General features: G+C 39.0%; 1 protein-coding gene across 1 annotated transcript in view; it reads left to right on the plus strand.

The window, feature by feature from the left end:
- LOC129058388 (uncharacterized) overlaps positions 1-26,958 on the plus strand; it is a 57,625-nt gene that overhangs the window by 9,277 nt on the left and 21,390 nt on the right. The window contains exon 4 of the mRNA XM_054551171.2: positions 11,318-11,467. Within this exon, the coding sequence (XP_054407146.2) occupies positions 11,369-11,467 (99 nt within the window). The 5' untranslated portion in view covers positions 11,318-11,368. The remainder of the gene's footprint in view (positions 1-11,317; positions 11,468-26,958) is intronic.

Here is a 26,958-nt window from a genome sequence, read left to right on the forward strand (position 1 = left end):
CCTTTTCTTGCTTCTCCAGAATAGCAATTTGGGGGCATTGCTCATCTTTCCTGGAACATGAGTTTCTATTGGGGTGCAAATGGGGACAATAAAGAGCTTTATTTTTGTTTACAAATTTGGTATACTTCTGGTTTTGCCTGTTAGCTATTAACTTGATGTCATAGTCTTTTATTTCCTCTCATATATGGGACAGGTCAGATAAATAAAATAAGAGTTTGCCTTTAGCTGCGTAAATTGTTGCAACCTTTTTGGGAGGGCCCTTGACAATATCTACTAAAATTTAAGATGTTCATGCCTCTTGACCCTATAATTCTATTGCTACCTGGCATCATGGAAATTATTTTGAGACCTGAAAGATTTTGTTAAGATATGAATCTCAGCAGGTTTTAGAAATCTGTTTAAATAGTTCATTTCATGCAGATGCTGCAAAACATATATAAAACTAAATCTTTTAATTCATAGAATCACAAAATTTTAGAGCCCTAGAGTTTAAAGCTATAAGGACTTCCTGGTACTTTGAAAAATGAAAGGATTGGATTAGATGATCTCAAGTTTCTCCTTTAATTCTTAGCATTTTGTGGTCTGTTGTTCCCAGAGAAAAGATAATAGTAAAGGTGGAATGATGACAGTGATCAGTGTAGTACTAGTGGAGGAGCCTTTGCATTTAGGACAAGCCCCTTTATTGCTTTCATTCTTAAGGTAGAAATTTTCTCTCTTCATTCTTTATTATTGTATGGTCTTTCTTTTATGTGTGCAAATATTTCCATCAGCTTAAAGCATTCTTTGACGTGGCTTTATTTTCATAATTTTTACTGAGGAAGGTTAATTGGTGGAGATGTAACCAAACTAAGAAACAGGTTATCTTTTTGAGTATGAGGAATGGCTGCTAGTTAACTTTTAATTGCACATGTGTAGTATTTTCCTATAGTAGATGTTACTTGATGTAATTGAAGACTGTTCAACATCTGTTCAATATTATAGGAGGTATAGCAGGAATTGTGGCTGCAGAGATAAATGAGGTGGAGTCCTTGTCCTTAAATAGGTCATATTTTGGACTTAAAAAAATCCAGTGACACTGGGGACAGAAATAGGGTCAAAGGGTGAAACTCCACGGAGATAACTTTTAGCATAATTTAAATATAATCCAAATGAACCTAAACTCCTATCAGCCTTGGAGTATAAAATAAGGTCTTAAAGATTATGGACCTAATTATGATGATCCTTTATGCCCACTTACATGATCATAGGACACCAGCTCCCCTCTCCATCTCTTCCAGTTTCTAGAATAGGGACAAGTGCACGCATGCTCTCCCAATCTGGTAACCCATCATGTCACCTTGCCTCTGGCTTAGCTGTGACAATAGTGCTTCATTGGCACAGGTTTCCTCTGCTGAGCTGTTAGGGTTCCAAAGACACACCATAGTCTCTGACAGAGCTGGGGAAGAATGGTCCTCTTCTCAGCTCTCGGTACATTTTGTTTCCTGGGCCCCACAACTGCCCTGCTTGTTCCTCCAAGCAGGACAATTGTCCTCAACAATTGTTGAGGACAATTTGATGTTCTTCAAATTCTCCCTCCATAATCTTCCTCATCATGGTGGATCTAAACCAGTTCCCCAGGCTGTGTGACAGGGCTGGATGGGCTGATAGCATGCTGTCTCTCTGTTGTCCATGCCTGTTTGTTTTTTCCTCATTTTTCCTCTAGCTTCTTGCAGGCACTACTGTCTCTTTTAGAGAAAAGCAGGTTCTCCATGCACATCTCTTCAGGCAAATAGATGCCCAGGAGCATGGCCAGCTTGCTGGTTCCTCAACAGCCAGATTTCAGCATAGACCGTGTCTTATTTGACTTTGTATCCCTAATGTCAGTTAAGTGCTTGCTACAGAATGGACCTCGAATTCTTGTTGAATTAATGAGTCAATGTTTGTTAAAAGGTACACATATTAATTCCATGAAGATAGAACAGAGATTTCCCAACTTCATGGTCATGCCCACATTTGTAAAACACTTGCCCAAGCTTAAAGCTATATATTGTCTGGATCTACAATATGGTTTAAAAAGATTAACAAACATTTATTTGGAAAAATATGCGCAATTAAAAGCAAAACAATTTGTGCTACCCCCAGGAAGTTATCAGTGTTACGGAGAGTAGCAGACACCTGGGTGAAAGGAGACAGGGAAACTGGGAGTGGGGGAGAGAGGGAAAATCGTGACTGAGGATTCCCACTGGAACTCCTGGCAATCTAGCTCTCCCAAGTTCTAGCTCTGAGGTGAGCAAGCTCACTTTTTGGTTTTCTTTAAATGGAATGTTTCTGAATAAGCAATCAATTCACATAGTTTGACAACCCCCACTCAAAAAAAGCTTCCTTCTATTCATTTCCTCTTGTCACCGGGCTCCTGGAGGGGCGTTTTATAACTACCAATGCAAATTTGCTTCAGAATGGGGCCAGAGAGAAGATATGGAGACTTAAAACTTTTAGTCCCTCAGGAAAGGTCAAGGCTGACTGACTTGTTTAGGGAGAAAAATCTGTGATCTTGGTCTTGTTAGTCTTATGTTCGAACATACTGAGCTTATCAGCCTGGACAAGGAGCCCTGATTGTTCACAAACCAGCAGACTCTCAGAGGTCTTGCCCTGTGCTTTAAAAGATTTCAGCAACAGTTGGATCTGGTGTTTGGGTTCTGAGGAAGCTATGCTTTGATGAGGGCATTCCCATGGTGGTCCAGAAGCAAGTCAGAGCCAAAAGTCAGGAGGGAGAGGGGGCACTCAAAGACTAGGAGACTGAGCATGAAGAGCCAGCACAGGAGGTCCCAGATGGGCCTGGAGTCAAGGTGCACAGGCGGGAGTGGGTCTGGAAAGAGCATGAGTTGGGAGAAAGCCAGGAGGGTCCAGCATGATGGCTATGAGCAGGTGAACACCCCACCTCTTCCTAGGCTTGTGTTTCTTGCCAAATAAGTGGGCAGATGTGTGTGTAATAGATAAACTTCAATGGGTCGGAGGTTGGTGGGGAAAAATGTACCTCCAACAAAAAAATATAGCTTAACAAATGAAAGAGCTAATGAAACTGAAATCACTTCCAATCAAGAGACCACCTGGGTATTTCTTTTCTTTCCTTTTCTTTCTTTCTTTCTTTCTTTTTTTAAGATGGAGTCTCTCTCTGTTGCCCAGGCTGGAGTGCAGTGGGGCCATCTCAGCTCACTGCAACCTGCACCTTCTGGGTACAAGCAATTCTCCTGCCTCAGCCTCAGAATAGCTGGGATTACAGGCACCTGCCATCACGCCTAGCTAATGTTTCTATTTTTGGTAGAGATGGGGTTTCACCATTTTGGCCAGGCTGATCTCAAACTCCTGACCTCAAGTGATCCATCCACCTCGGCCTCCCAAAGTGCCGGGATTACAGGCAAGCGCCACCTAGCCTGGCTCCACCTCGGTATTTCTGTGTGACCAATAAGATATTCGAGCTTTAATAAAACTTTTAGCAGATTTTATATAGTTGTTTAGAAAAATTGTCAGTTAAAAGAATTGACATTTTCAGCAAAACTGAGTGACATTTATCATTTTCTTTTAGTGAATATTTTCTTTTCCCTCTTTATGATATGACATTTTATTATTGTTTTCCCCGGGTTATTTTCTGAAATAAAAATTTACTTAGATATAAAGTCACCTGATTATATGTTAATTTTTCAATTAAACATTTAAAATGTTAATGCTTAATTTAATAAAAAAATCACTCGGTTCTTACTGTCAAATAGTTTACAAGATTACCCTCTCTCTTCTCTTGCTAGCACTTATCACGTCTGTGAGTAGCTAATTTGGGTTTTGTTTTTTACTCTATGCTATATATATATAAATAAATACTATATATATAAGTATATATAGTATACTACACTATATATATTTAATACTACATATAAATATATATAGTGTAGAGTGAAAAATATATACTGTATATACTATAGTATTGACTATATACAGTATATATTTTATGTATTACGTGTGTGTGTGTGTGTGTGTGTGTGTGTGTGTACTATAAGCATCTTCAGGGCAGAACTATACTGATCTTGCCCATCTTTTCTATTTCTAGCACCTTGCACAGTGTCTAGTACACAGTAGGCACTTAATATTTGCCGAGTGACAGAATGAAGGAGATGAGATGAGGTGAAGTGATTAAACCAATGAGGCACACGTTGTAAAGAAGGCTGTGGGTGTTATCAGAGTACAGAGAAAAGGGTCCTGACCCTGGAGGTCAGGAAGCCAGCAGGGAAAGCCTCTTAGCGGTGTGTTTTTTGACTGAATTCTCTGAGCCAGGTGAAGAAGAGAGTGACATAGTCCAGAGGAAAGCACGGGAATGTTGGGAACTGCTACTCATTTGACATTGGCTGGAAGAGGGAAACTTTCTGTGGGAAATGCCAAAAACAGTGAGAGGTGGGGCAGAGTGCAAGACCACAGCGTAAAGGAACCCACGTGTGCCAAGGAGTGTGGAGTTCTTTCAAAGATGGTGGGAGCCCTGACGTCACTGTGACAATGGTAGAAAGGTCAGATTGAGAAGGAGAGACTGTGTAGGGACTCTGCTTAGGACACCAATGCACTACGCCAGGCACCCTCTTTTTTTTTTTTAATTTTTGCTTGAAAACTTTATTAAAATAAGGATTAAACCTGAAAAAAGAACAATCAGAATGCCAGCCCTTTGTATAAAATCATCAAGAAAAAGGAAAGAAAGAGAGAAAGAAAGAAGAGAAAAGAAAAGAAAAGAAGCCAGGCACCCTCTTTAATTTCTTCTCATCTCTCTCTCACAGACGCTCTCGACAGAGGAGTGCTCCACCCCCTCAGTCTCTTCTTTTTCTCTGTCCATTCACTTCCATTCATGCACTGCAAGAGGGCTCTCCGCCCTCCCATTGTAGACCCATGGTTCTTCATTCCCCACACTTCACAGTCACACTGCTTCCCCTGGAGCCCCAGTCACCTACTTACTCAATTTCAGTTTTCAGTCTTGGTTTTGTGAGACTTCTTGACCACTATATTCTCCTTAAAGTATTTTTTGAATTGGTAATTCCTTCATAGTTCAAACTGGGAAAGCACAAAACAGAGTGAACAGTCTCTTTTTATCCTTGTCCCTCAGTTTTCCATATGCAGCCACTGCTGTTAGTTTCTTATATATCCTCCCAGAGGTCCTTTATAGATATATTAGAAAAAATGCAAATTTATTTGTATTTAAAACAAATAAGAATATAGGTTCTTATTTTTTGCCCTTCCTAAAAGAAAAAGTAGATATTGCTCGCATTGTTTGGCTTTGCATTTTTTTCATTCAACAAATGAAAAAAATAGACATGCGTAGACACTGGGCTTCTCATGGGCATCTGACACTCAGTTTGCTCTGAAATGAACTACTTCCCAAAGCTGCTTCTCCTTTTATATTCTTCGATTCAGTGGTCCTGGTGAGTAGGGGTTATGTCCATTTATCTAATCTCTTAAGTCAGAAACCTGGTAGGCATCCTTGACCACTCCCCTAACACCATCTAAAATATCAGCAAGCTCCATCTTTTCCCCTTCTTCGTCCCTACTGTCATTGACTGAATCTAAGGCTTTTATCCTTCAGGAATCCTTTGCTAAAAGACTTCTCCCAACTCATCTAGTTGTTCAACCCTGCAGCATTACATATATACCTATGTCATTGAACTTGCCATCACGACTGATTTATTAGTTTGTGCCCTTCACTAGGCTGGGCAAAGATGTACCAAATTCATTTTTACTGGTAAGGACATAATGAATGCTGAATGAATGAATAGAAGAATAAACAGAAGACATTCAGAAGAAAGTTCACTTGGTAAACAATTGACAGCCTTAGTGAATATTTTTAGGCATTGAAGCAGTGAGAGGGACCAAGGTATCTCAAAGGATCCAAGGTTTTTGGATTGGCTGCAATGAGCAGAGATCAGTGCTGTAGGAAGGAGAAAGGCTTTCTTTCACTTTTAGACATGGCAATATGAGGTTTTTGTGGGACATACAGTCAGTGGTTGTACATACGATTTGAGAGCTTAAAATAATCTAGAGAAGTAAGTTCAGAGAGTTACATCAACCACCTATGGTGGTTGATGTAAAAGTGTGGTGAGATCCCCTTAACATAATGTATAGTGAGAAGAAAAATGAAAAAAGAATCCTGGGGATGACCAGCATTTAATGGGGTGAGGAAGAAGAGAAAAGCAGCAAGTAAAGGATAAAAGATAAGAGTGTTGTGCTGGAATGCAAAGGAGGAGAGGATTTCAAGTAGGTGGTTTAGGGGTCAGGAGTGTCAACTGCTGCCAAAGTGTTCAGCAAGATGAGGACAGGGGTTTAACCACTAGATTGAACAACTTGGAGGCCTTTGGTGACACTGGCAATGCCCATTTTAGTGCAGTGGTAGGTAAATAGGTGACTCAGAGTGAGAAAGTGGAGGCCAGGGAGGTAGAGGACCCTTTCAGGAGGCTTAGCCGTAAAAAGAAGAGGCACAATAGCTACAGGGGCATGTGGAGTTATGGCAGGGGGTTATTTTTAAAGTTTCTCGAAATTATAAGTAGAGTTCACATTCATTGTAGAAAATTAGGACAGTACAGGAAAGGATTAAAGCTGCAAGGGTCCAACCACGCTAATCCAAACAATGCTGCCTTTTTTTTTTTTTTTAAACTATTCCTTCCAGTCTTTTTCTTGCATTTTCACTGAGTTGAGAGGAGACCAAATGGGTGATTGTAGCCTTTGCTTCTGCATGTACAGAGGATTTGGCTATAGCATCTGTCCCTAAATTAATCACCAGGAGTGATTTGGCTGATCTAATTGGCTAGATCCCTTTCCTCCCTGACTGCTCCCTGGATATTTCTCTATATGGGGTTATTTAATTAGACAGAAATAAAACTTCTTTCATAAATTCATTCATTAAAGATTTATTAGTTGTCCATCATGTGCACTGTGTTATAGTTGCTGAGGGATGGGGTAGTGAATAAGACAGACACTTATCACCTCATGATGTTTGAGTAGTGCCATTTGCAGAGAGGCTTCACTTCTGCCTGTATGATATACAGATATTGCACTCATCTATTAGACAAGCCTCCAATGTTTACTTGAAGGACGTTCTCACTTGACAATATTTTCCCCTGACATTAAAAACTGCAGAAATGTCCTCATCATAAAACTACCAGGAGCACCTTTGAAATTAAACTTGCTCCATATCTTAATACGATTTCCCTAGGACTGATTCCTAGAAGAATTCATTGGGTCAAAAGATCTGAACCTTTTAAAGGAGATTCAATATGTTTTGTCAGATTGCTTTCCAGAAAGGTCCTACTAATTTACATTCTTTAACAGTGGAATACAAAGATGCCTTTTTCACCAGAGAGAGGATTAATTTGTTTATATGCTGAGTTGACTGAGCCAATAAAAAGGGAAGGGATAAAGATAAAGAAGATGGGCGAGGCGCGGTGGCTCACACCTGTAATTCCAGCACTTCGGGAGGCTGAGGCAGGCAGATCACTTGCGGTCAGGGGTTTGATACCAGCCTGGCCACCATGGCGAAATCCCATCTCTATTAAAAATACAAAAATTAGCCAGATGTGGTGGTGCATGCCTGTAATTCCAGCTGCTCGGAAGGCTGAGACAGGAGAATCATTTGAACCCAGGAGGCGGAGGTTGCAGTGAGCCGAGATTGCACCACTGCACTCCAGCCTGGGCAGTAGAGCGAAACTCTGTCTCAAAAGAAAAAAAAAAAAAGATAAAGAAGATGGAGCAAGATCCCTGAGAAGTAGTACTGATGGAATCTGGAGAAGATGCTAGAAGTTGGTTTTGTAAAGGAAGCCAGATAGCCCTCCCATTGAGACAGAAGTCAAGGTGTATGGACCCACAAAGAGTGTTTGTGTGTATGTGTAGGAGGAGGGAGAGCCAAGGGAGTTCCTAGTTGATGGCCTTCACTCTCTTCCCATGCTAGGAGGCAAGATCATCTTGACAGAGAAGAGTAGATAAAGGGAAGTAGGCGCATAGCTAGGGGAGAGGAACTATGTAGAAAATGGGACACCATCTAAAAGGTGCAGATGACCAAACAACATAAGGTCTAATTGTGTTTATAATTGTAAGCAAAAACTTGATCAGTGTTACTAAAACTCTGCTTACAGGGTATAGTGCAATTGAGAATTGGCAATTATTTTATTAATTTGATGAATGTTCCAAATTAGAAACACCAGGTCAGCGTACGTTTCCGATCTAAATTATACAGTACAGTTGACTACAGTGATCAAATTAACCAGCTGATTGCCAAATCTCTATTTCTCCCTGTCCCCTGTGGACATAGCTTAAAGAACTAATAACTGAACACGACTCTGCCCCAATCTATTTTGGGATAATTGATGTCTTTGTATTCATATCCCTGCAGCTTGGTATTAAACACTGAAGCTTTGTGTAGAATATGTCAGTAGGCGATTTACTACCTCAAAAAGCAGTCTTTCTCTTGTAAAGGCTTATCAATCAGAACTTTGGAGAGAATTTTCCAAACTCCCTAAGGAAAATTATATTTCATTGCTATGAAAGATATTTGATTTTGTGCATTTTGCTTCATAAAATGAATTTGTTTCAGATTCTGAATACTTATGATTTTTGTTTGTGTCTTTATGAATTACTTTAAAGCAATTTCCCTTTTACATTTAAATGGTTTCAGTTCTTAAAAACATTTATGTTCACCAGAAGCTGGCTTTTTTTTTTTTCTTAAATGAAAAGTATAAGGGATTTTAACCTCATAAAGAATAAGGAAAATCAATTATGGTGAAGAAACATTTCATTTCTTACTGTTTAAATATTTCCTTCCTAAATTGATGGTTGATGTAATGTAGGCTGTAAAAAGAAAGGAGGCAGTTACTGAAATACCTTGGGCTCTAAAACCCATTTTGTGAAATAGTAATGTAATTTGAATATTTTAGGAACTGACCTCAATGCTTTGAGCTTCCTTTGTATGTTCTTAAACAATGCCTTAAAGTAGCATTTACTTATATGTTAACATGAAAGTTATAAGTTGTCTTATTGTAACGTTGACTTGTCCCTTCAGAGAATCAGCCTTCCATTACGCTCAAGTATTCATCAACCTTCAGGGCTGGGATGGTATAAAATAATGGCATGACCGGGCCAGGCATATAAGGATTTCCCTTCTCTCCTCATTTTTATTTTTATTCTTTGTGGGTACACAGTAAGTGTATATATTTATGAGATACATGAGATGTTTTGATACAGACATGCAATGTGAAATAATCACATCATAGATTTCTCTTCTCTGGAAGAACTTACAACCTGTTGAGGTTTGCTAGCAAACAAAACTCTAACAAAGAACGCTGTTTATTTTTTCTTTTCTTTTCTTGAGATAGATATTTTTTATTTTAAGTTCTGGGATACATGTGCAGAACATGCAGGTTTGCTACATAGATACACATGTGCCATGGTGGTTCGCTGCACCCATCAACCCATCATCTAGGTTTTAAGCCCTGTTTTGATTTGAATATTATTCAATACAAGTGAAGATTGAAATGTGGACATTTATGCTAAGAACAGCTTCTGGAATTATACATTTGCCTTGTATTCTTACCAATTGTAAGATGGATAAACAAGCAGAAATTCAAAATGACAGAATTATATTTCTTTGCATCTGGATTTTATTCTGTTCCTGGTCCAAGTTTCAAGATTGTCAAGAATGACAAGTTGGACTTGGTCTAGTTACTTCCACAGCAGCAGGAGGAACATGTGTGTGACTCAGGATAACTGGGGAAGCCTTGGCTAGGCTTTCTTCATGTCAACCTACCACTCAAAGGGAGAAAACCTCCTGATCAGAGGAGCCCAGAACCCAGGTTTGGTGGGGGTGGTTGGGGGGTGAGTCTGGAGAAACTAGAAATCTAAGGGTGTGTGTGTGTGAACGTGTTTTTTTGTTGTTGTTGTTGTTGTTTTTGACAGGAAATCCATAATTTTTGAATGCTGGCCGAGGTCTGTGACCTCTGACTGAATGGTTTCCAAGCTCTGAATTCCTAGGTAAAAGCCCAGACTTTACTCTCCTTAGAAGTCAATTTTTATGTCACTTAATGTGGAGCGGGTTCCTTTCCATCACTTAATCTTCCCAGCCTTCTTTTTAAGTTTTGAAGAAGTAAGAAGATGCTTATATTTGAAGAAAGGGAAGGCAGCACTAACATTAGACTTACTATGCTGTTAAATTTTCTCAAAACTCTCCATTTCAAGTTTTTTTCTGGCTACATTATGCTTTCAGAAAACATTTGCTGAATATTCTATGGTATTTTCTTTCCAATGAAAATATATTTTGATATTTTTGGTTAATTTCAAAAGTCAGATTTTTTTCTACTGTTTTAGTTTAAAAAAGGAAATAACTTATTTTGGATAGTATCTGTTTAAGCAGTAGTTAACTAAATGGTGGTGAAATGTTGCAAGGTGATGTTTTCATTTGTTCCGGAAGGTATAACACTTGCTGAAGAAAGGAAAAGCTCTCTGATTTAGGTGTAAGCAAAACAATCTAAACAGTAGGATAAAATCGTGTTGGAGTGGAGTTCTGTGTGAGCGCTGTCTTTGAACCAAATCAGTTCCACAACTGACCCTGTCAGGGACATATAAATGTATGTATTTGTTTCAGGTGGTGATATCTTTTAATGTTTGTTTCTCTCTCCGTGAAATAATATAAAGCAGTTGTGATGCATGCAATAAAATTCCATTTATATGAGAATATATATTCCATTTATATGAGAATATACGTTAGCTGTGTTGGTGAATAAAATATGCTTTACCAACCTTCATTCATTCATTAAATAAGCATTTACTGGGACCCTATTATGATGTTGAGATGCAATGATTAATCAATAAAACAGTTGATAGCTGTTTAACTTATAGCACGTAAGTAACAATTGAAGTAGTACTTTCTCCCCTCTGCCACCTTGCTGATAGCAAGCTATAGCTTTGGGTTGCACAGTTTGGGAGTAAGAGAGACAGGAAAAGCACTATAGAGAAGAGGGCATTTGAATTGTGTGTACTTTGCCAGGAAGCTCTTCTTTCCTTTGTAAGCCTGCCTAGGACTCTAAATAGTACTTCCACTGTCACTGGGAGACTGGTTATATGGTTGCAAGGGTGCCCTGAGAAATTTTTCAGCATGGTTTTGGTAGAGTTGTTGCTACAGGGTGTCAAATGAGTTCATTCTGCCTGCAGAAATTTACATAGCAGTGGTAGCAGTGAATTAAATCTTATAATTAAGTTTAAAAATCTTAATGTCTTATTCATTGCATTTTAAGCATTTGCCTAAAGTGCTACATGTTTTTTGGTTTTCCAGTTAGCATTTCGGTGTGGATACAGAAGACGAGATTAACACAGATCAAGTAACATGGAAATAAAAAAGGAGACAATGCTGGATGATACGGGGGCAGCCAACAAGAGGAGAAAACCCAAGCATTGGCAAACCCCTCATTATCCAAAGAACACTGTAAGTCTGTCTTGGCCATGATGCTCTTTTCACATCATAATAATGAACAATTATATAGCACTTATGATGTGCCAGCCAGTTCCAAATCTTTGCATATAATAAGTCATACATGAATGCATAGAAAATAGATGCACAGATAGATAAGTGAACTTAAGTTAACTTGCCAAGGATTATTTCCATTTTTTTTTTTTTGTAGTAAACTCTACTTTAGAAATGGCTTAAAGACCCCATTCAGGTGTCATTGAAGAAAAACCTCAGTCCTCAAGAACAAATGGGCATTTGGTCACCAAGCTAGTGCCAGATGAAATTAGCCAGGTTAGACATCCTTTAGGTAGAAATTGTCAGCTTTCACTTGGTTCAAATCCATTGACTACTGAAACTGCTCAGAAATCACTAAATTATTGCTATATCAGAAAGTACATTAATATCTTGCAATGTCATAGGCTCACCAACATGAATAATAATGATCACAAGTCTGTGCCAAGAAAATAAATGGTCATTTAATATTTTTAGACATTTGATACCAGAAAATGGTTTATTATAAAGCTTGCAACCTACACATAAACTTCTAGTATCTGGTTATGCCAGGTGTGTGTGTATGTTTCTGTATATGTATGTGTGCGTTTTGACATGTATGCTCACACATATACCAACAAGTTCATATGTACGTGTAGTTAATGACTTTATCAAAGATATAAAGATGAGAAAATTGCTGTATGGTCTTATAATCTTTCAAAAGTTACTGTTGGCTTATAGACAGAACATTAAGAAGAGATCTGTCTTGGAATTTTTTGTAATTGAGAGATCCCAGGAATAGGAGGCAGGAACTAAGCCTGCATGTAGGGATCAAAAGGTCATAGGTGGGATGAAAAGAGAAATACAGAGACCTAAAATCAAGCCATGTGTGTCACTTTGGGTGCAACAGTGAGTGCCAGGAGAGAGTAGCAGGAGTTGGCAAGGGGTCTGAAAGTGGAAGGGTAACGTCAGGTAAGGAGAGAAATGGAAGTGATAGATGGGCCTGACCTTCTCATGAGTCAGCTTTGCTTTGTGTTTCTGACTCATTCAATTCCTGGTCTTGTCAGGGCTTGATTAGGTAGATAATGGCCCAGGTAATTTTAAGAATTCTCATGTGCACATTTTGAAATCAAACATTACTAGGCAGAACCTCAATCATTTTATAAAGTAGACATTCATTACACATTGATTTGGATTTTGGGATTCTATTTTGATGTGCTGGAAACACCTCCTTTTCTCTTTTTCTCTGCTCTTACTTGCGAGCTGCCTTTACTATTTTATTTACTTTTTAATGAAGTTGTAATCGTACATATTTGTGGGGTACAATTTGACATTTTAATACATGTATTTGTTGTATAATGATGAAGTTAGGATAGTTAGTTTATGCATCACCTCATGCATTTATTATTGTTTTGTGATGAGTGCATTCAAAAGCCTCTCTTCTAGCCATTTTGTAATACCATATCTTACTGCTAACCATAGTCACCCTACTGTGCAATAAAACACCAGAACTAGCCTGGGTGACAGAGTGACTCCGTCTCAAAAAAACAAACAAAAAAAAACACACCAGAACGAATTCTTCCTACCCACTCGTAACTTTTTACCCATTGGCCAACCTCTCCCCAATTTCCCCACCATCCCCTCCCTAGTCTCTGGTAACCACTGTTCTATCCTCTACTTGCATGATATCAACTTCTTTTTGGATTACACATATGAGTGATATCATGTAATATTTGTCTTTCTGAGTCTGGGTTATATTTAACATAATGCCCTCTGGGCTTATATATGTTGTCAAAAATGACAGGATTTTCTTCTTTTTTATGGCTGAATAGTATTCCATTGTGTATATAGACCACATTTTCTTTATCCATTCATCTGTTGTTGGATACACGGTTGATTCCATATGTTGGCTATTGTGAATACTGCTGCAATAAATACGGAATTGCAAATATCTTTTTGACATACTGATTTCATGTCCTCTGGATATATACCCAGTAGTGGGATTGCTGGATAATATGGTAGTTCTATTTTTAATTTTTTGAGGAACATCTATATAGTTTTCCAAAATGACTGTACTAATTTACATTCCAGATAACAATGTGTAAGTGTTCTCATTTCTCCACATCCTCATTAACCCTTATTTTCTTTTGTCTTTCTGATAATAGTCATTTTAACTTGAGTGAGATGGCCTCTTATTGTGGTTTTGATTGCATTTCCCCGGTGGTTAGTTATGTTGAGCACTTTTTCATATATCTGTTGGCCACTTGTATGTTTTCTTTTGAGAAATGTTTATTAAGGTCTTTTGTCCATTTTAAATCAGCTTATTTGTTTTTGCTGTTAAGTTCCTTATATATTCTGGTTATTAATCCCTTGTCAGATGTATAGTTTGTAAATATCTTCTCTCATTCTGCAGGTTGTTTCTTCACTCTGTTAATTGTTTCCTTTACTGTGCAAAAGCTTTTTGATCTAATCCCTTTTGTCTATTTTTAGCTTTGGTTGCCTGTGCTTTTGAGGTCTTGTTTTTAAATCCCTTGCCCAATTTAATGTTGTGAAGCATTTCACTTATTTTCTTCTAGTAGTTTCATAGTTTCAGGTTTTACATTTAAGTCTAATATATTTTGAGTTGACTTTTGTATATGATGAAAAGAAGGCATCTAGTTTCTTTCTTCTGCATGTAGACATTCAATTTTTCCAGCATCATTTATTAAAGAGACTGTCTTTTCTCCAGTGTGTGTTCTTAGCACCTTTGATGAAAATCAATTGGCTGCAGATATGGACTGCCTTTAAAAAAAAAGCTTTAGGCCAGTGCAGTGGCTCATGCCTGTAATCCTAGCACTTTGGGAGGCTGAGTTGGGTGGATCACCTGAGGCCAGTGGTTCGAGACCAGCCTGGCCAACATGGCGAAACCCCATCTCTACTAAAAATACAAAAATTAGCTGGGCGTGGTGGCTTATGCCTGTAATCCCAGCTACTTGGGAGGCTGAGGCAGGAGAATTGCTTGAACCCAGGAGGCGGAGGTTGCAGTGAGCTGAGATTGCACCATTGCACTCTAGCCTGGGCAACGAGTGAGACTCTGTCTCAAAAAAAAAAAAAAAAAAAGCTTTAAATTATTTTAGATGTGGAAGCCTAGATGCTACACATAAAATATACAAGTATACAAGGAAAAGTTATGCATTTATTTATTAGTTCAATAAATATTTTCTCACACTTCATGCCAGGCACAAAGGACATGGCCATAAATGAGTCAAAAGGCTTGCCCTCATAGGTTTTACAATCTGGTGGGGGAGAGTTAACTTTCTATTTCTAGTCTTTTACAGGTTATATCAAGCAAACTATGTGAATCAACCTGGAATGTTTTAGATTCACTCAATTGTGAAAAGTTCAGAAATTCAGTTGGGAGTAGCAATACGAGAGCCTGAATTTGTCTTTGGCTTCAGTTAGTCATTGGATTCCCAAAGGTAGTGTTTTCTTGATTCCCAAACGTAGTGTCTTCTTGACAATGTGATAGGCTTTCAGGTCTAGATGTGAATATTGATGAGCAAATAGGCTGTGGCCTCGAACAGCATCTTTCAAATTTATGTGAGAACATAAATTTTAATTTACTCTCCCATCTTTAACACATTTCATAGAATGAAGGCGTGTTTTTGTTTTGTTTTGTTTTTTTGTTTTGTTTTGTTGTTGTTGTTATTGTTGTTTTCAGGCAGAGTCTTGTTTTGTCACCCAGGCTGGAGTGCAGTGGCTCAATCTTGGCTCACTGCAACCTCCACCTCCCGGGTTCAAGCGATTATCCTGCCTCAGCCTCCTGAATAGCTGGGATTACAGGCGCATGCCACCATGCCTGGCTAATTTTTGTATTTTTAGTAGAGACGAGATTTCACCATGTTGGCCAGACTGGTCTCGAACTCCTGACCTCAAGTGATCCGCCCACGTCGGCCTCCCAAAGTGCTGGGATTACAGGCGTGAGCCACCACGCCTAGCCGATGGTGTGTTTTTTAATAGCTAAGATAAAAGATTATCTTCCTGCTTAACTCAGCTTTCATAAGAAGTTTGAGTCACTTTTATCAAAGAACATTTCTTAGTGAAAATGAAAACAAAGTTTAGAAAATTTGATTTTTGATTATGATCAGAAAAAACTATAGTGCAGTTTCTGAAATCAGATGAGATTTTCCTGTTTCTGTCTTTCTAGTGATCCCAACTCTTGTTTAAAAAAATCATAGAGGAAGACACTATCACCAACCTTGTATGAATTCGTAGAAGACAATTTCCTTCTTTACCCAGTTAAAAATATCTCATTATTGTTATTATTATTATTATTTTGAGACAGAGTCTTGCTCTGTTGCCCGGGCTGGAGTGCAGTAGTGTGATCTTGGCTCACTAGAACCTCTGCCTCCTGGATTCAAGTTATTCTCCTGCCTCAGCCTTCCGAGTAGCTGGGATTATAGGCATGGGCCACCATGCCTGGCTAATTTTTTTTTTTCTCTTGAGATGGAGTTTTGCTCTTGTTGCCTTTGGGTATAACCTGGTAATGGGATTGCTGGGTTGAATGATAGAACTGTTTTAAGTTCTCCAAATTTCTTTCCACAGTGGCTGAACTAATTTACATTCATACCAACAGTGTATAATTGTTCCCTTTTCTCCACAGCCTCACCAACATCTGTTATTTTTTGACTTTTTCATAGTAGCCATCCTGACTGGTATGAGATGGTATCTCATTGTGGCTTTGATTTTAAATTCCCAAATTTTCAGAGTTTACAATGTTTTGTTGAGTTAAAAATATGACTGAGACTCTTAATGTGCTATTTAACCAAGATAGTGTTTGCTAAAACAGTGTAATTTTTTTTTTTTTTTTTTTTTTTTTTTTTTTGAGATGGAGTCTCACTCTTGTTGCTTAGGCTGGAGTGCAATGGCACAATCTCGGCCCACTGCAACCTCCGCCTCCTGGGTTCAAGTGATTCTCCTGCCTCAGCCTCCCGAGTAGCTGGGATTAAAGGCGCCTGCCATTATGCCTGGCTAATTTTTTGTATTTTTAATAGAGATGGGGTTTCACCATCTTGGTCAGGCTGGTCTCAAACTCCTGACCTCAGGTGATCTGCCCTTCTCGGCCCCCCAAAGTGCTGGGATTATAGTCGTGAGCCAGCATGCCCGGCCAGAAGGGTTAATTTTAAAATGCCCTGCACCTCAGGAAACTCCAAAGACTACAAAAGGATATTCAAAGAGAGAAGAAAAAAATGAACAATTTGGAATGTAATATTAGTAGAAGGTGGAAAGAAGACAATTGTATTCAGCTTCTTTTTTCTGTGTTGAGCAGCATGGTCTCTAGACTGTAAAATGTAGGACATACATTCTAGGAGGATATATTTGACTAAGATAAGAATTTTACATCTAAATAATTCCATAGTTTCACATGGAGTCATGCCTCCATTTTTGAGTGAAGTTCGTAGGATATGTCCATAGTCTACAGATGTAATGAGCAATCCAGTGCTCAAACTTAACAAGAGGTTATAGACAATGTGAGTGGAGACAGTAGATAGGAAATGAAGTGATGCTATTGATGTTATCAAAAGAAGAAAAAGTTGGACTACTAAATTTTAAGGCTGATCTTAGGCAATAATTGAAAACAAATTATATATCTGATGGTTGTAAGTGCCTAAAAGAAAAGCAGAGACATTTGTTTTTATTGGCTTGATTGAAGAACCAAATGCATTGACTAAATGTATGTTAATCTCAGCAAGATGATAGACCTGTGAAAACCTGTGGGTATCCAGTGCAGATTAAATGGTAAAAGAGTGGAATGGATTAACAGTATGCCTGTATGACCATGAGAAATTCTTTAGAAGAGGGAAGGGTCTAATCTTGATCCTGCTCTGTTAGGTGTTTTTATTAATGACTTGATGTTGGCAAATATGATGCTCCTCAAATAAGCAGAGAAGTCTGGATTGTGAGGGAAAGTTAATACAATAGAATACAAATGGAAAAGATAACAAATGCCTGAAATAATGGGTCTTCATTAACAGGATGGCCATTAACACAGATTACTATAAACTTCTGGATTTAGGTTGGGTGTCTGTGTTTTTAGAAAAGTTTCACAACTTCTCTGAGCCTCAGTTTTCTTGACTGAAAAACAGTGATACAAATGCCTACCTTGTAGAGTTGTCATGACGGTTATAAATGTGTAAAAGACTTGGCTGAGGGCCTGACATACAGTATGTGCTTGATAAATGGTAGCTATTAGTATGATAATTATCATTTTACCAGTTCTTGAAGACAGGAGCATGTGTGGACTTTACAGAGTAGGATAGCTTTAAGACTCACTGGTCCCAATGAGCAAGGTACTCACAAACAATATTAGGGGAGAATATGAGGACAACATCTTTATGAAATCTGAGCTCAGGAATAGATTTTAAAATTTTGATAAAAGTGGCTTCTATTAGAAGCAAATCTTATTTAATTCATATATCTGGAAGAAGACTCCCAAACTGTGGAGTTTAAGGTTGCAAATGATGGAGACTAATTTGAGGCTAGGTGGAAATGCCAATAGAGATTAAACTGCTGAAGATTTTTAAAAGACTGTTAAAGTATTTGTTAGTGCTCTATTACAAAAGTTTCACAGATATTGAGTGGTATGCCCAACTTTATTTTCCCCATAAACTCTATTACTCTTCATGTGCAATTTTGTAGAAAGCAAAAGTTTTTTCAGTTACATTGTACCATGGAAGAAATGCCCATAGACGAAACATTTAAATGTAGATGAAAACTTATATTTACTTCATACCTCATTCTTAATTCCACAAACAACATGTAGCTAGGAAAACAATATAGACAGAGAGGTACAGTGGAAGAGAGTCTTGAAGTAGGTCTTGGGGTTGCTGGGCTCTAGTCCTGATTCTTCACTCATTAGTTGTATGTTATGGGCTGAATTGTGTCCCTGCTCCCAAATTCATATGCTGAAGTCTTAACCTCAGTACCTCAGAATGTGACTACATTTGGAGATAGGTCTTAAAGAGGTGATAAAGACAAATGGGATCATTGGTGTGGGCCCTAATCCAATGACGGGTGTCCTTGTAAAAAGAGGCAATTAGGACAAAGGTACACATAGAGTACCTTCATGTGCATGAAGACACTGGGAGAAGATGGTGTCTTAGCTCAGGCTACTACGCAAATACCATAGACTGAGTAGCCTGAACAGTGAACATTTATTTATCTCCATGTTGGAAGCTGAAAGTCTGAGATCATGGTGCCAGCTTGGTCTGGTTCTTGGTGAGGGCCTTCTTCCTGGTTATATCCTCATGTGGTCTTTCCTTGGTACCTGCATGCACAGAGAGGGGTTGGGGGAGAGAAAGAGAGAGAGAGAGAGAGCTCTTCCTTCTTTTATAAGGGCATTAATCTCATCATGGTGCTCTCATGACCTTATCTAAACCTAATAACCTCCCAAAGGTTCCACCTCCAAATACCATCACATTGGGGATTTAGGGCTTCAACATATAAATTTTGCAAGGATACAAACATTCAGTCCATACCTGATGGCCATCCACAAGTGAAGGAGAGAGATCTCAGAAGAAATAAATTCTGTTGACACCAGAACTGTGAGAAAGTAAATTTCTGTTCTTTGAGCCACCTAACCTATGGTACTTTGCTATGGCAGCCTTTGTAACCCTGGGTATTTAACTTCTCTGAATTTTCATTTTCTCATCTGTAAAGTGTGGTGATATTTTATGATATAAAATGTATGATATTTTAAAATAAGTAAAATCACCTATTTTAAATTGGGGGAAAAGATGACAAAAAAAGGAATAGTAATGAATAATGGTAGCTTTCTAATTTCATTTATTTTTCTAAAAGTCTGAGAGAAAAAGATAGATACATCCTGATCTGAAAGGACCAAAAACTCTACATAAAACTAACTAACTAAATAAATGAGTAATTATTTACAGGAAAATTCCCCAAATCATAATACCATCACTTAGAGAATACTCCAAGGGAATTTTAAATAAAATTTGATTCTCTCTCTCCAAAAATGTCAATTTACATTAACTTTCCAGAGGTATACCTATTGCATAAATTAGGACATACCGTACTTGTTAAATACTTAAGTTTTGATTTAATAAGAGATTTCAGGATGCTGAAAGCAACCTAACCCTGCTGTTGTTATTGTAATGCATGCATAGACTGCAGTTGATAATCAGAGCTGTGTTGGGCATTCCACTTTGCACCTCCTATGGCACCAATTTTCAGAAACTGTTAGAACTCAAAATCTCACCTGATTCATCTGTGAGCTAAATTACAGGGGAAGCCATTATCATTCATTTTACATGCACTATTGGTTCAGGTTATCAGCCGAGCACCTCTGGATCACAGGGGAGGATTTTGCTAGCTTTGAGAATCTGAGAATTGAAATAGTCAACCAAGTTATTTCATTGTCCTTCTCATCAATAAATACTTTTTAATCTAACCAAAATGATGTCTAGGTCTTGTCTGAGTTCTGTGGCAGGGTTGGGATAGAGGAGTAGAAATTTAAAATCTTGTTGGAAGAGACCAAACAAATACTAAACGATTAGGAATCAATTAAATGTTAAACTCTATGGAATTAAGTAGAAAAGTATTTTAGAGAAAGGCAAGGTGAATATCAATTTGAGGAAATCGATTAGGCTGATGGAAGAGGTGAGACTTGGACCAGGGTTTTGAAGTGGGAAGCTTGGAGTAGAGGATACGTGGGTGCACGTTAAGGGGAAGGGTGTGTTTGTGTGTGTGTGTGTGTGTGTGTGTGTTATGCATGGTGCTCAGGCACCGTTTTCTGGGGTCGTGGTTGGGGGGAAGTGTGAGAGGAGAAAGATCATGAGCAAAGATATGCAAGTAAGAACCTAGATACCATGGGTAATACACTTAGAGAAATGCGGCTGATGAGAGGAAAAAATGTGCCCATTTACTGTCAGGATTAGGAGTCTTATTTCTAAGTCCTTACAACAACCTACAATGTAAGTATTATCATTGCCATTTTGGAAATGAAGAAACTGGGATTTTGAAAAATGCATTGATTTACACATACTAAATGCACAAGCCACCTAAGTCTTCATGAGTTTGTCTGGCATCGCGGGAAATAACAGGTCCACATGGATATCACAAACTAATGGAGACCACTTGCTAAAACTAGGGCTAACATTATAACATACTTTATGCTCCAGAGTTTCCTGATGGGATCAAACTGAAGGTCATCTGAAACTGAGATCACATCTTGCTTAATATCTCCTCCCCTCCCCACGTATTCTATCCTGTATCCCTCAAGCTCCCTCTCCAGAAAACACTCCTAAAAAATCACTTGAAAAGAATCCCCATCTAAGTCTCTGCTTCTGGGGAACACTGCCTAAGACACCAGCATGTGCCAAATAAGGCTTCAAACTGTGATCAATGCATACAGCGTATCCTTGCTGCAAGTGAGGACTCATTGTGTAATGGAGCTGTCTATCAGACAGCATTGTGCTGAGTGGGATGTTGGTGGGAGGTAGTCATAACCATTACCATTAGCCAGTGTGGATGTAATAAGCACTTTACCTGGATCTTCTTTCCTAAAGCTGATTTCTAACCCTATGAGTCAGGTTCTATGATTGTCTCTGTGCTTACAGATATGGAAACTGACATTTGAGAGAGGAGATATGGTTTGCTCATGGCCACACAGCTTGTCAGTGGCAAAGTCAGGATTCCACTACACCTGTGTTTAACACTGCAGCTCCATAAACGAGTTTGTGCTTACTGAATATGTAATTTACTAAACATGTAACTTACTAGAATATCTAAGAGTCATGGCTCAGGACAATAAAGAGTTCTACTCAAGTTGCAGGGGCAACCTATAATAGTATATACAGTGTAATCCCTTTAAATGAGCACAGAATTATTTGAGAACTCCTGGGCATAAAAGAGAATGGCAAATTGGGCAGAGAAGTTTGAAGTAAGTAGAAGATATGGTAACCACATGATTAATTAACCAAATGGAACACTATTGAGGGCAATAGGAGACGCCATTAATAATTACACAAGGATAATAAGTGTAAGACAGACTATCTGAGCAAATCAGGATGTATGATCACTTCAGTAATAGGAGGCAACAAGGAGCTATATAGTAAGTTCTTGAGCAGGAGAGTGAAATAATTCTTCTGTAAATGGTGTGCAACATGATTTGGAAGAAACCTTGGAAAGTAGGAGAGCAGGAGACAGGAGATTGTTCTACAGATACTAATGTGGTCTGTCTGAGTTTCTGTCCTGGCCTCTGGTTTTCTTTCTAGTTCACTGCTAGAAATGGTGGTTCTTTCTGGACCTCAACATGCTTTCCAAAGCCTGTCAGCCAATCCTTTTCCCAGGACACCTGAACCCTGTTCTGGTATTCCCAACCACTGGTTAGATCCTTTGTTTAATTCAGAAGGACTTTGCCCTGGAACCAAATATCCTCATTCTTTTTTTTTTTTTCTTTTTTTTTTGGTGGTGGTAGTGTTTGAGATAGGGCCTCACTCTGTTGCCCAGGTTGGAGTGCAGTGGCATGATCTTGGTTCACTGCAACCTCTGCCTCCCGGGTTCAAGCGATTTTCTTACCTCAGCCTCACGAGTAGCTGGGACTACAGGCAAGCGCCACCACGCCTGGATAATTTTTGTATTTTTAGCAGAGATGGGGTTTCAGCATGTTGGCCAGGCTTGTCTCAAACTTCTGACCTCAGGTGATCCACGCGCCTCAGCCTCCCAAAGTGCTGGGATTACAGGCGTGAGGCACCGCGCCTGGCCCAAAATATTCTCATTCTGCTGGCTCTACTTTCCTGAAATATCTATATCTTCACGGGGTATCCTGTGCCCCAGGGGCCTTGTGACTTTTCCCATAGAAAACAAGGTCTGGATGAACAAAAAGAAAGAGGTGCGCATTTCCCACTGAGAATCTCAGACATTTTGCCTAGATAGATTTGTCCTAAAACTTACTTCCTTCTGCTTAATGTAAGTAAAGTGAAAAAGGTCATCTTGTATAAGTGGTCCTTTTTTTTTCGGCCTTATACTCCTGAGAATTTGTGGCAGTTCTGGGTTAAACGATGAAGGCTTCTTATTCTCATGTAGGTCTCACAGCCTCTTGTTTCCCTGAGTTTTAAACACATTGCATTACCTTTCCAGAGGTAAGATTAGGGTCAATAGTTTGAATTTGGGTTTCAGAGGGGAAAGACAGAGGACCTAATATTATTGATGGAGAGCTCCTTTGCAAAAAGGTGGTGGGAGGGAGAGAATGGTGTATCCAGCAAATCTCCAGGGTTTGCAGAGATCTAAAAAATGTAAAAATATATATATATATAAAGCTTGTAGCTTATGTCCTTTGGAATTGAAACACATGTTCTTTCACAAGGCAGCTTCCTGTGTCCCTGTCCTTTGGAAAATGCTGCCTCCTGGTCTGCTTGTGTGGAGAAAGAATGAGGAAGACAAGGAAATTAAGGACCCCTCATTATGTGAATATGGGACTTTGTTTCTAAATACAGATTGATTGTCCAATCTTAAAAAACCCAAACTTGTGAAATGGGTTTTGACTGTATTTTTCTTTCTTTCTGTTCTTTCTTTCCTTTTCTTTTCTTTTTTTTTTTTTTTTTTTGAGACGTAGTCTTGCTCTGTCGCCCAGGCTGGAGTGCAGTGGCGCAATCTCAGCTCACTGCAACCTCCACCTCCTGGGTTCAAGCGATTCTCCTGCCTCAGCCTCCTAAGTAGCTGGAATTACAGGTGCATGCCACCACGCCCAGCTAATTTTTGTTATTTTTAGTAAAGATAGGGTTTCACCATGTTGGTCAGGCTGGTCTCGAACTCCTGACCTCGTGATCCTCCCACCTCGGCCTCCCAAAGTGCTGGGATTACAGGTGTGAGCCACCGCACCCAGACTCGAGTGTATTTTTCTACCTTTACAACATAGTGAAAAGCACCCAAACTTTAGAATTACATAGATCTGGGTTCAAATTCTAGATTTATTGTTTAATAGTTATATGACTTTGGATAAGCTCTATAACCTCTTAGCTTGATTTTCGTCATTTATAAAATATCAGAGAAAAATAGCACCCCTTGAGGTTCTCATGCAGTGTAAATGAAGTACTATTTATCAGGTCTCAAGCATAAAGCTCGGCACACAGTGAAGCGGAACTGTTGCTTCCTCAGACACGGTACACATGGGCTAATGTCTGCACTTTGCATAGCCCACTCTAAAGGAACATATCACATCATCTTATACTTAGTTGTCCATGTGCCTGCCTCCCCACCAGAACACCTGTTTCTTTTTGTAGTCCAGAGCCTGACATACAGGTGCTCAGAATATAGTCATTGGATGGAAATTAAAAATAAAATAATCTTTAGTAGTAACCTAGTTTCCGGGCAATATTCTCTTTATCTGGAATCTTGACAAAACTTTTCTTTTTTTTCCCTTTTTTCTTTCCTTTCTTTTCTTTTCTTTCTTTCTTTCAGTTGTACATTTCCAGTGCTGTTTCTTCTTTGGTAAAATGGAGTCCCTCTCTAGGGGCTGCTGTGAGGATTACATGACTCAAGTCTGTGAAGGGCTTGGCAAAGGACCTGGTATAGTGCAGTTGTTTGGCATGGGCCGTGGAACGGTGTTGAGACAGGGTCTCACTCTGTTGCCCAGACTGGTTTTGACCTCTTGGGCTCAAGCAATCCTCCTGCGTTAGCCTCCCATAGCACTGGGATTATAGGTGTGAGTCACCATGCCCAGCCTAGTGCAGATAATTGTGTAAGTGCTTCTGATAATTGTGTCCAACTTGTGTATTCGCTATTACAGAACAGCTTTTGAGGTAATTTATGTTGAAATTTCTATCGCTTAAAAATATGTTTTCATTACAAAACTAATACATGCTCACTGTTAAAAATTTGGCAAATATGGAAAATAGAGACTCCTCAGTCTAATGATTGGCTACTTTCTGAGGCTTCTGTGGAGCCGATTTATGGTGGGCAACATTCTTCTTGCAAGGCATGAGAAGATTAGAAACCTGGACTGGAATACTCACACAGAACTGCAGATGTAGAAATTCTCAGGCTTGGGCAGTCCAGACCTAGAGCACATGTCCTGGGAATGCTCCTGAATTGGTTTGGAGAACCTTATCAATGATAGGCTTACCTACATGACACCTTTCATTCCAGTGAGTGTTTCTGAGGCCTGCCTTGGTGAAATCACAGCGTGGCTGCAGAACTGACATGGGCCCAATTGTCCTACCACTCATAGCATCACCACCTGGACTCAGACAGCTTTGGCTACTGGTCCAGACACCTGGCTCTCAAGCCCTGATTTTGGTGAAGTTTGTCTAGTGTTGGTTTATAAAAGCCTATAGTGTCAGTAAGATTCTGCCCACACTAATAACCCTACTCAAGTAGTTACAGTTGTCTCATCAGCTGCTTTAAATACCTTCTCTCATTTTGGAGCACCCAACCACACAGAAACCCAGCCCTGTCTCTCACTCAATGAACTGACCCTTTCGTGGTGGATCTAGTGACTGTGTATGGAAATGGCCCATATTAGCAGTGTGGCCACACACGTGCTTATTGTCTTCTCTTTCTTTCCATAAGTGAGGAGCATCACTAACGGTAAAACAATTTTATTCTTTTGATTCAACCTCAGAACTTCCAAAGTGGCCCTTCCTGTCCATCCCCGTTGTTTCAGTCTTCTTGAGGCCCTAACATGTGCTATCCTATGGGGTACTTCAACCCCATTACAATCCACATTTTCAGTCCAACTTCCTGGAAAAAAAGATGTAGCCAATACCCAGCTGCTGCAGTTTGCTGCCCAGGAGTCTATCACCATTGTCCGTAAGTCCATGCTTCTCCAGTGCTATTTTCTTTGCCAAGAATATTCTATCTCTTGGAAAAGTCCTGCTATTTTACCTAATCTGAATGTTGCTACAGTGAAATCTTAGTTGACTCTGGAAAACAGTTATCCACTTCTTTCCAATGCTCTCAGAGCCCACAGTTTTGCCTCTGTTACTGCCCTTATAGTATGTTGTAATTATCTATTTATACATCTGTCTCCTCCCACTGGAATGTGAGATTGTGGAAGCCAGCGATAGCTCATATTCACGGGTGCATCCCCAGCGCCTAGAGCATAGTAGGCGTGTAGTGTTGATTGGAGGAGTAACTAGTGACTAGAATAAGTGTTCTTTTGCTCATGGAAAATGACTTTTAGGCTAATATGCTTTTGTGATTTAGCAAAAAATGATAAAGTTCAAAGTGGAAAAAAGTTTCCTAACCTGTTGTGACATACAGCAAGAGATTTTATTGCATATTTCTGTTTTTATCTGCCATATGGCTTTCCATTCACAAACTGCTCTAGTGAGAATTACTTTTGCAGGTAATTTTCTAATGATTGTCTTGGGATAAACAAATTTATCAGACTTGTTTGGCTAATGTATTCAAGGAGGTTCACAGGGGAAAAGATTAATCATCTAAGAAGCAAGCCGGTGTCTGTCATTAGGCGGAAGGGTCCAGAGAGATGATCGGAGCTGAGCGAGTGGTTGCTATGACTGCAGATACCTTTCTCTCCCTTTGTGAGGTCAACAGCAGCTCCCAAGCTGATTGGCTAAAATTAGATTATCCTGCTGACCAACTATGGGGAGTTAATTTCATCAGAAAGAGAAAAATGGTAGGAAATCCTGCTGTGACGCTACAAAGGAATTTTCTTTAGAAACCCACAGAGCCCAAGTTTGCTTTCATTATAATTAATATGTTCTGTCTAATAAAATAATTTAAGGGAAGCAGACAATAGCATTAGTCTATTATTTTGTATATCCATATAAGCTTTAATCTTGTTTGTCCTAAAACCAACTCTCAAAGTTAAAGTTACCTTTATTTTCCTGTAAATACCTTCCATAACCAAAGACTGTCATCGTGTACATGTTTATATAATTGGAGATAGGCTAATTGTGAAAAATACAAAAGGAGCTGGCACAATTAAAGGTATCTGCTTACAGGCCTCTCGCCCTAGGGAAATAGCAGGCACAAAGAACTTTAAGCAGAATCATTTACCTTTGGATTGAGAGCATAGTTTTAATTGAATTTGAATAGAATTCTGCCTTCCAAAGGTTTCTTTCCCTGGAAGTCTTATACTGCTTACCCTCTGGCTTTCCACCTGGTATATCCTTTGTTCTGGAAATTAATCACCACTGACCTGGCTTATTACATTTATTTCTGTACAGAGAAAATACAGACTTTGTTCATCTTATGAAAAAGAATGTTGTCTGTTTGCAGGCTCTACTGAGTTATAAAACTAAGTGGATGTAAAACACAAACCAAAGAAAACCAACCCAAAGGTTTTTTTTTTTTTTTTTAATTTTTTTGTTCTTTCGTGACTATGGAAATAAAATATGATTAAGAAAGAATCTGAAATAATTGGTACCTCAAACAACCGTGTCACAAGTTTACCTGTATAGCAAACCTGCACATGTACCCCGACCCTAAAATAAAAGTTAAAAACAAAAAAC

The sequence above is a fragment of the Pongo abelii genome, chromosome 2 (genome assembly GCF_028885655.2).
Source record: "Pongo abelii isolate AG06213 chromosome 2, NHGRI_mPonAbe1-v2.0_pri, whole genome shotgun sequence".
NCBI classification, from domain to species: domain Eukaryota; kingdom Metazoa; phylum Chordata; class Mammalia; order Primates; family Hominidae; genus Pongo; species Pongo abelii.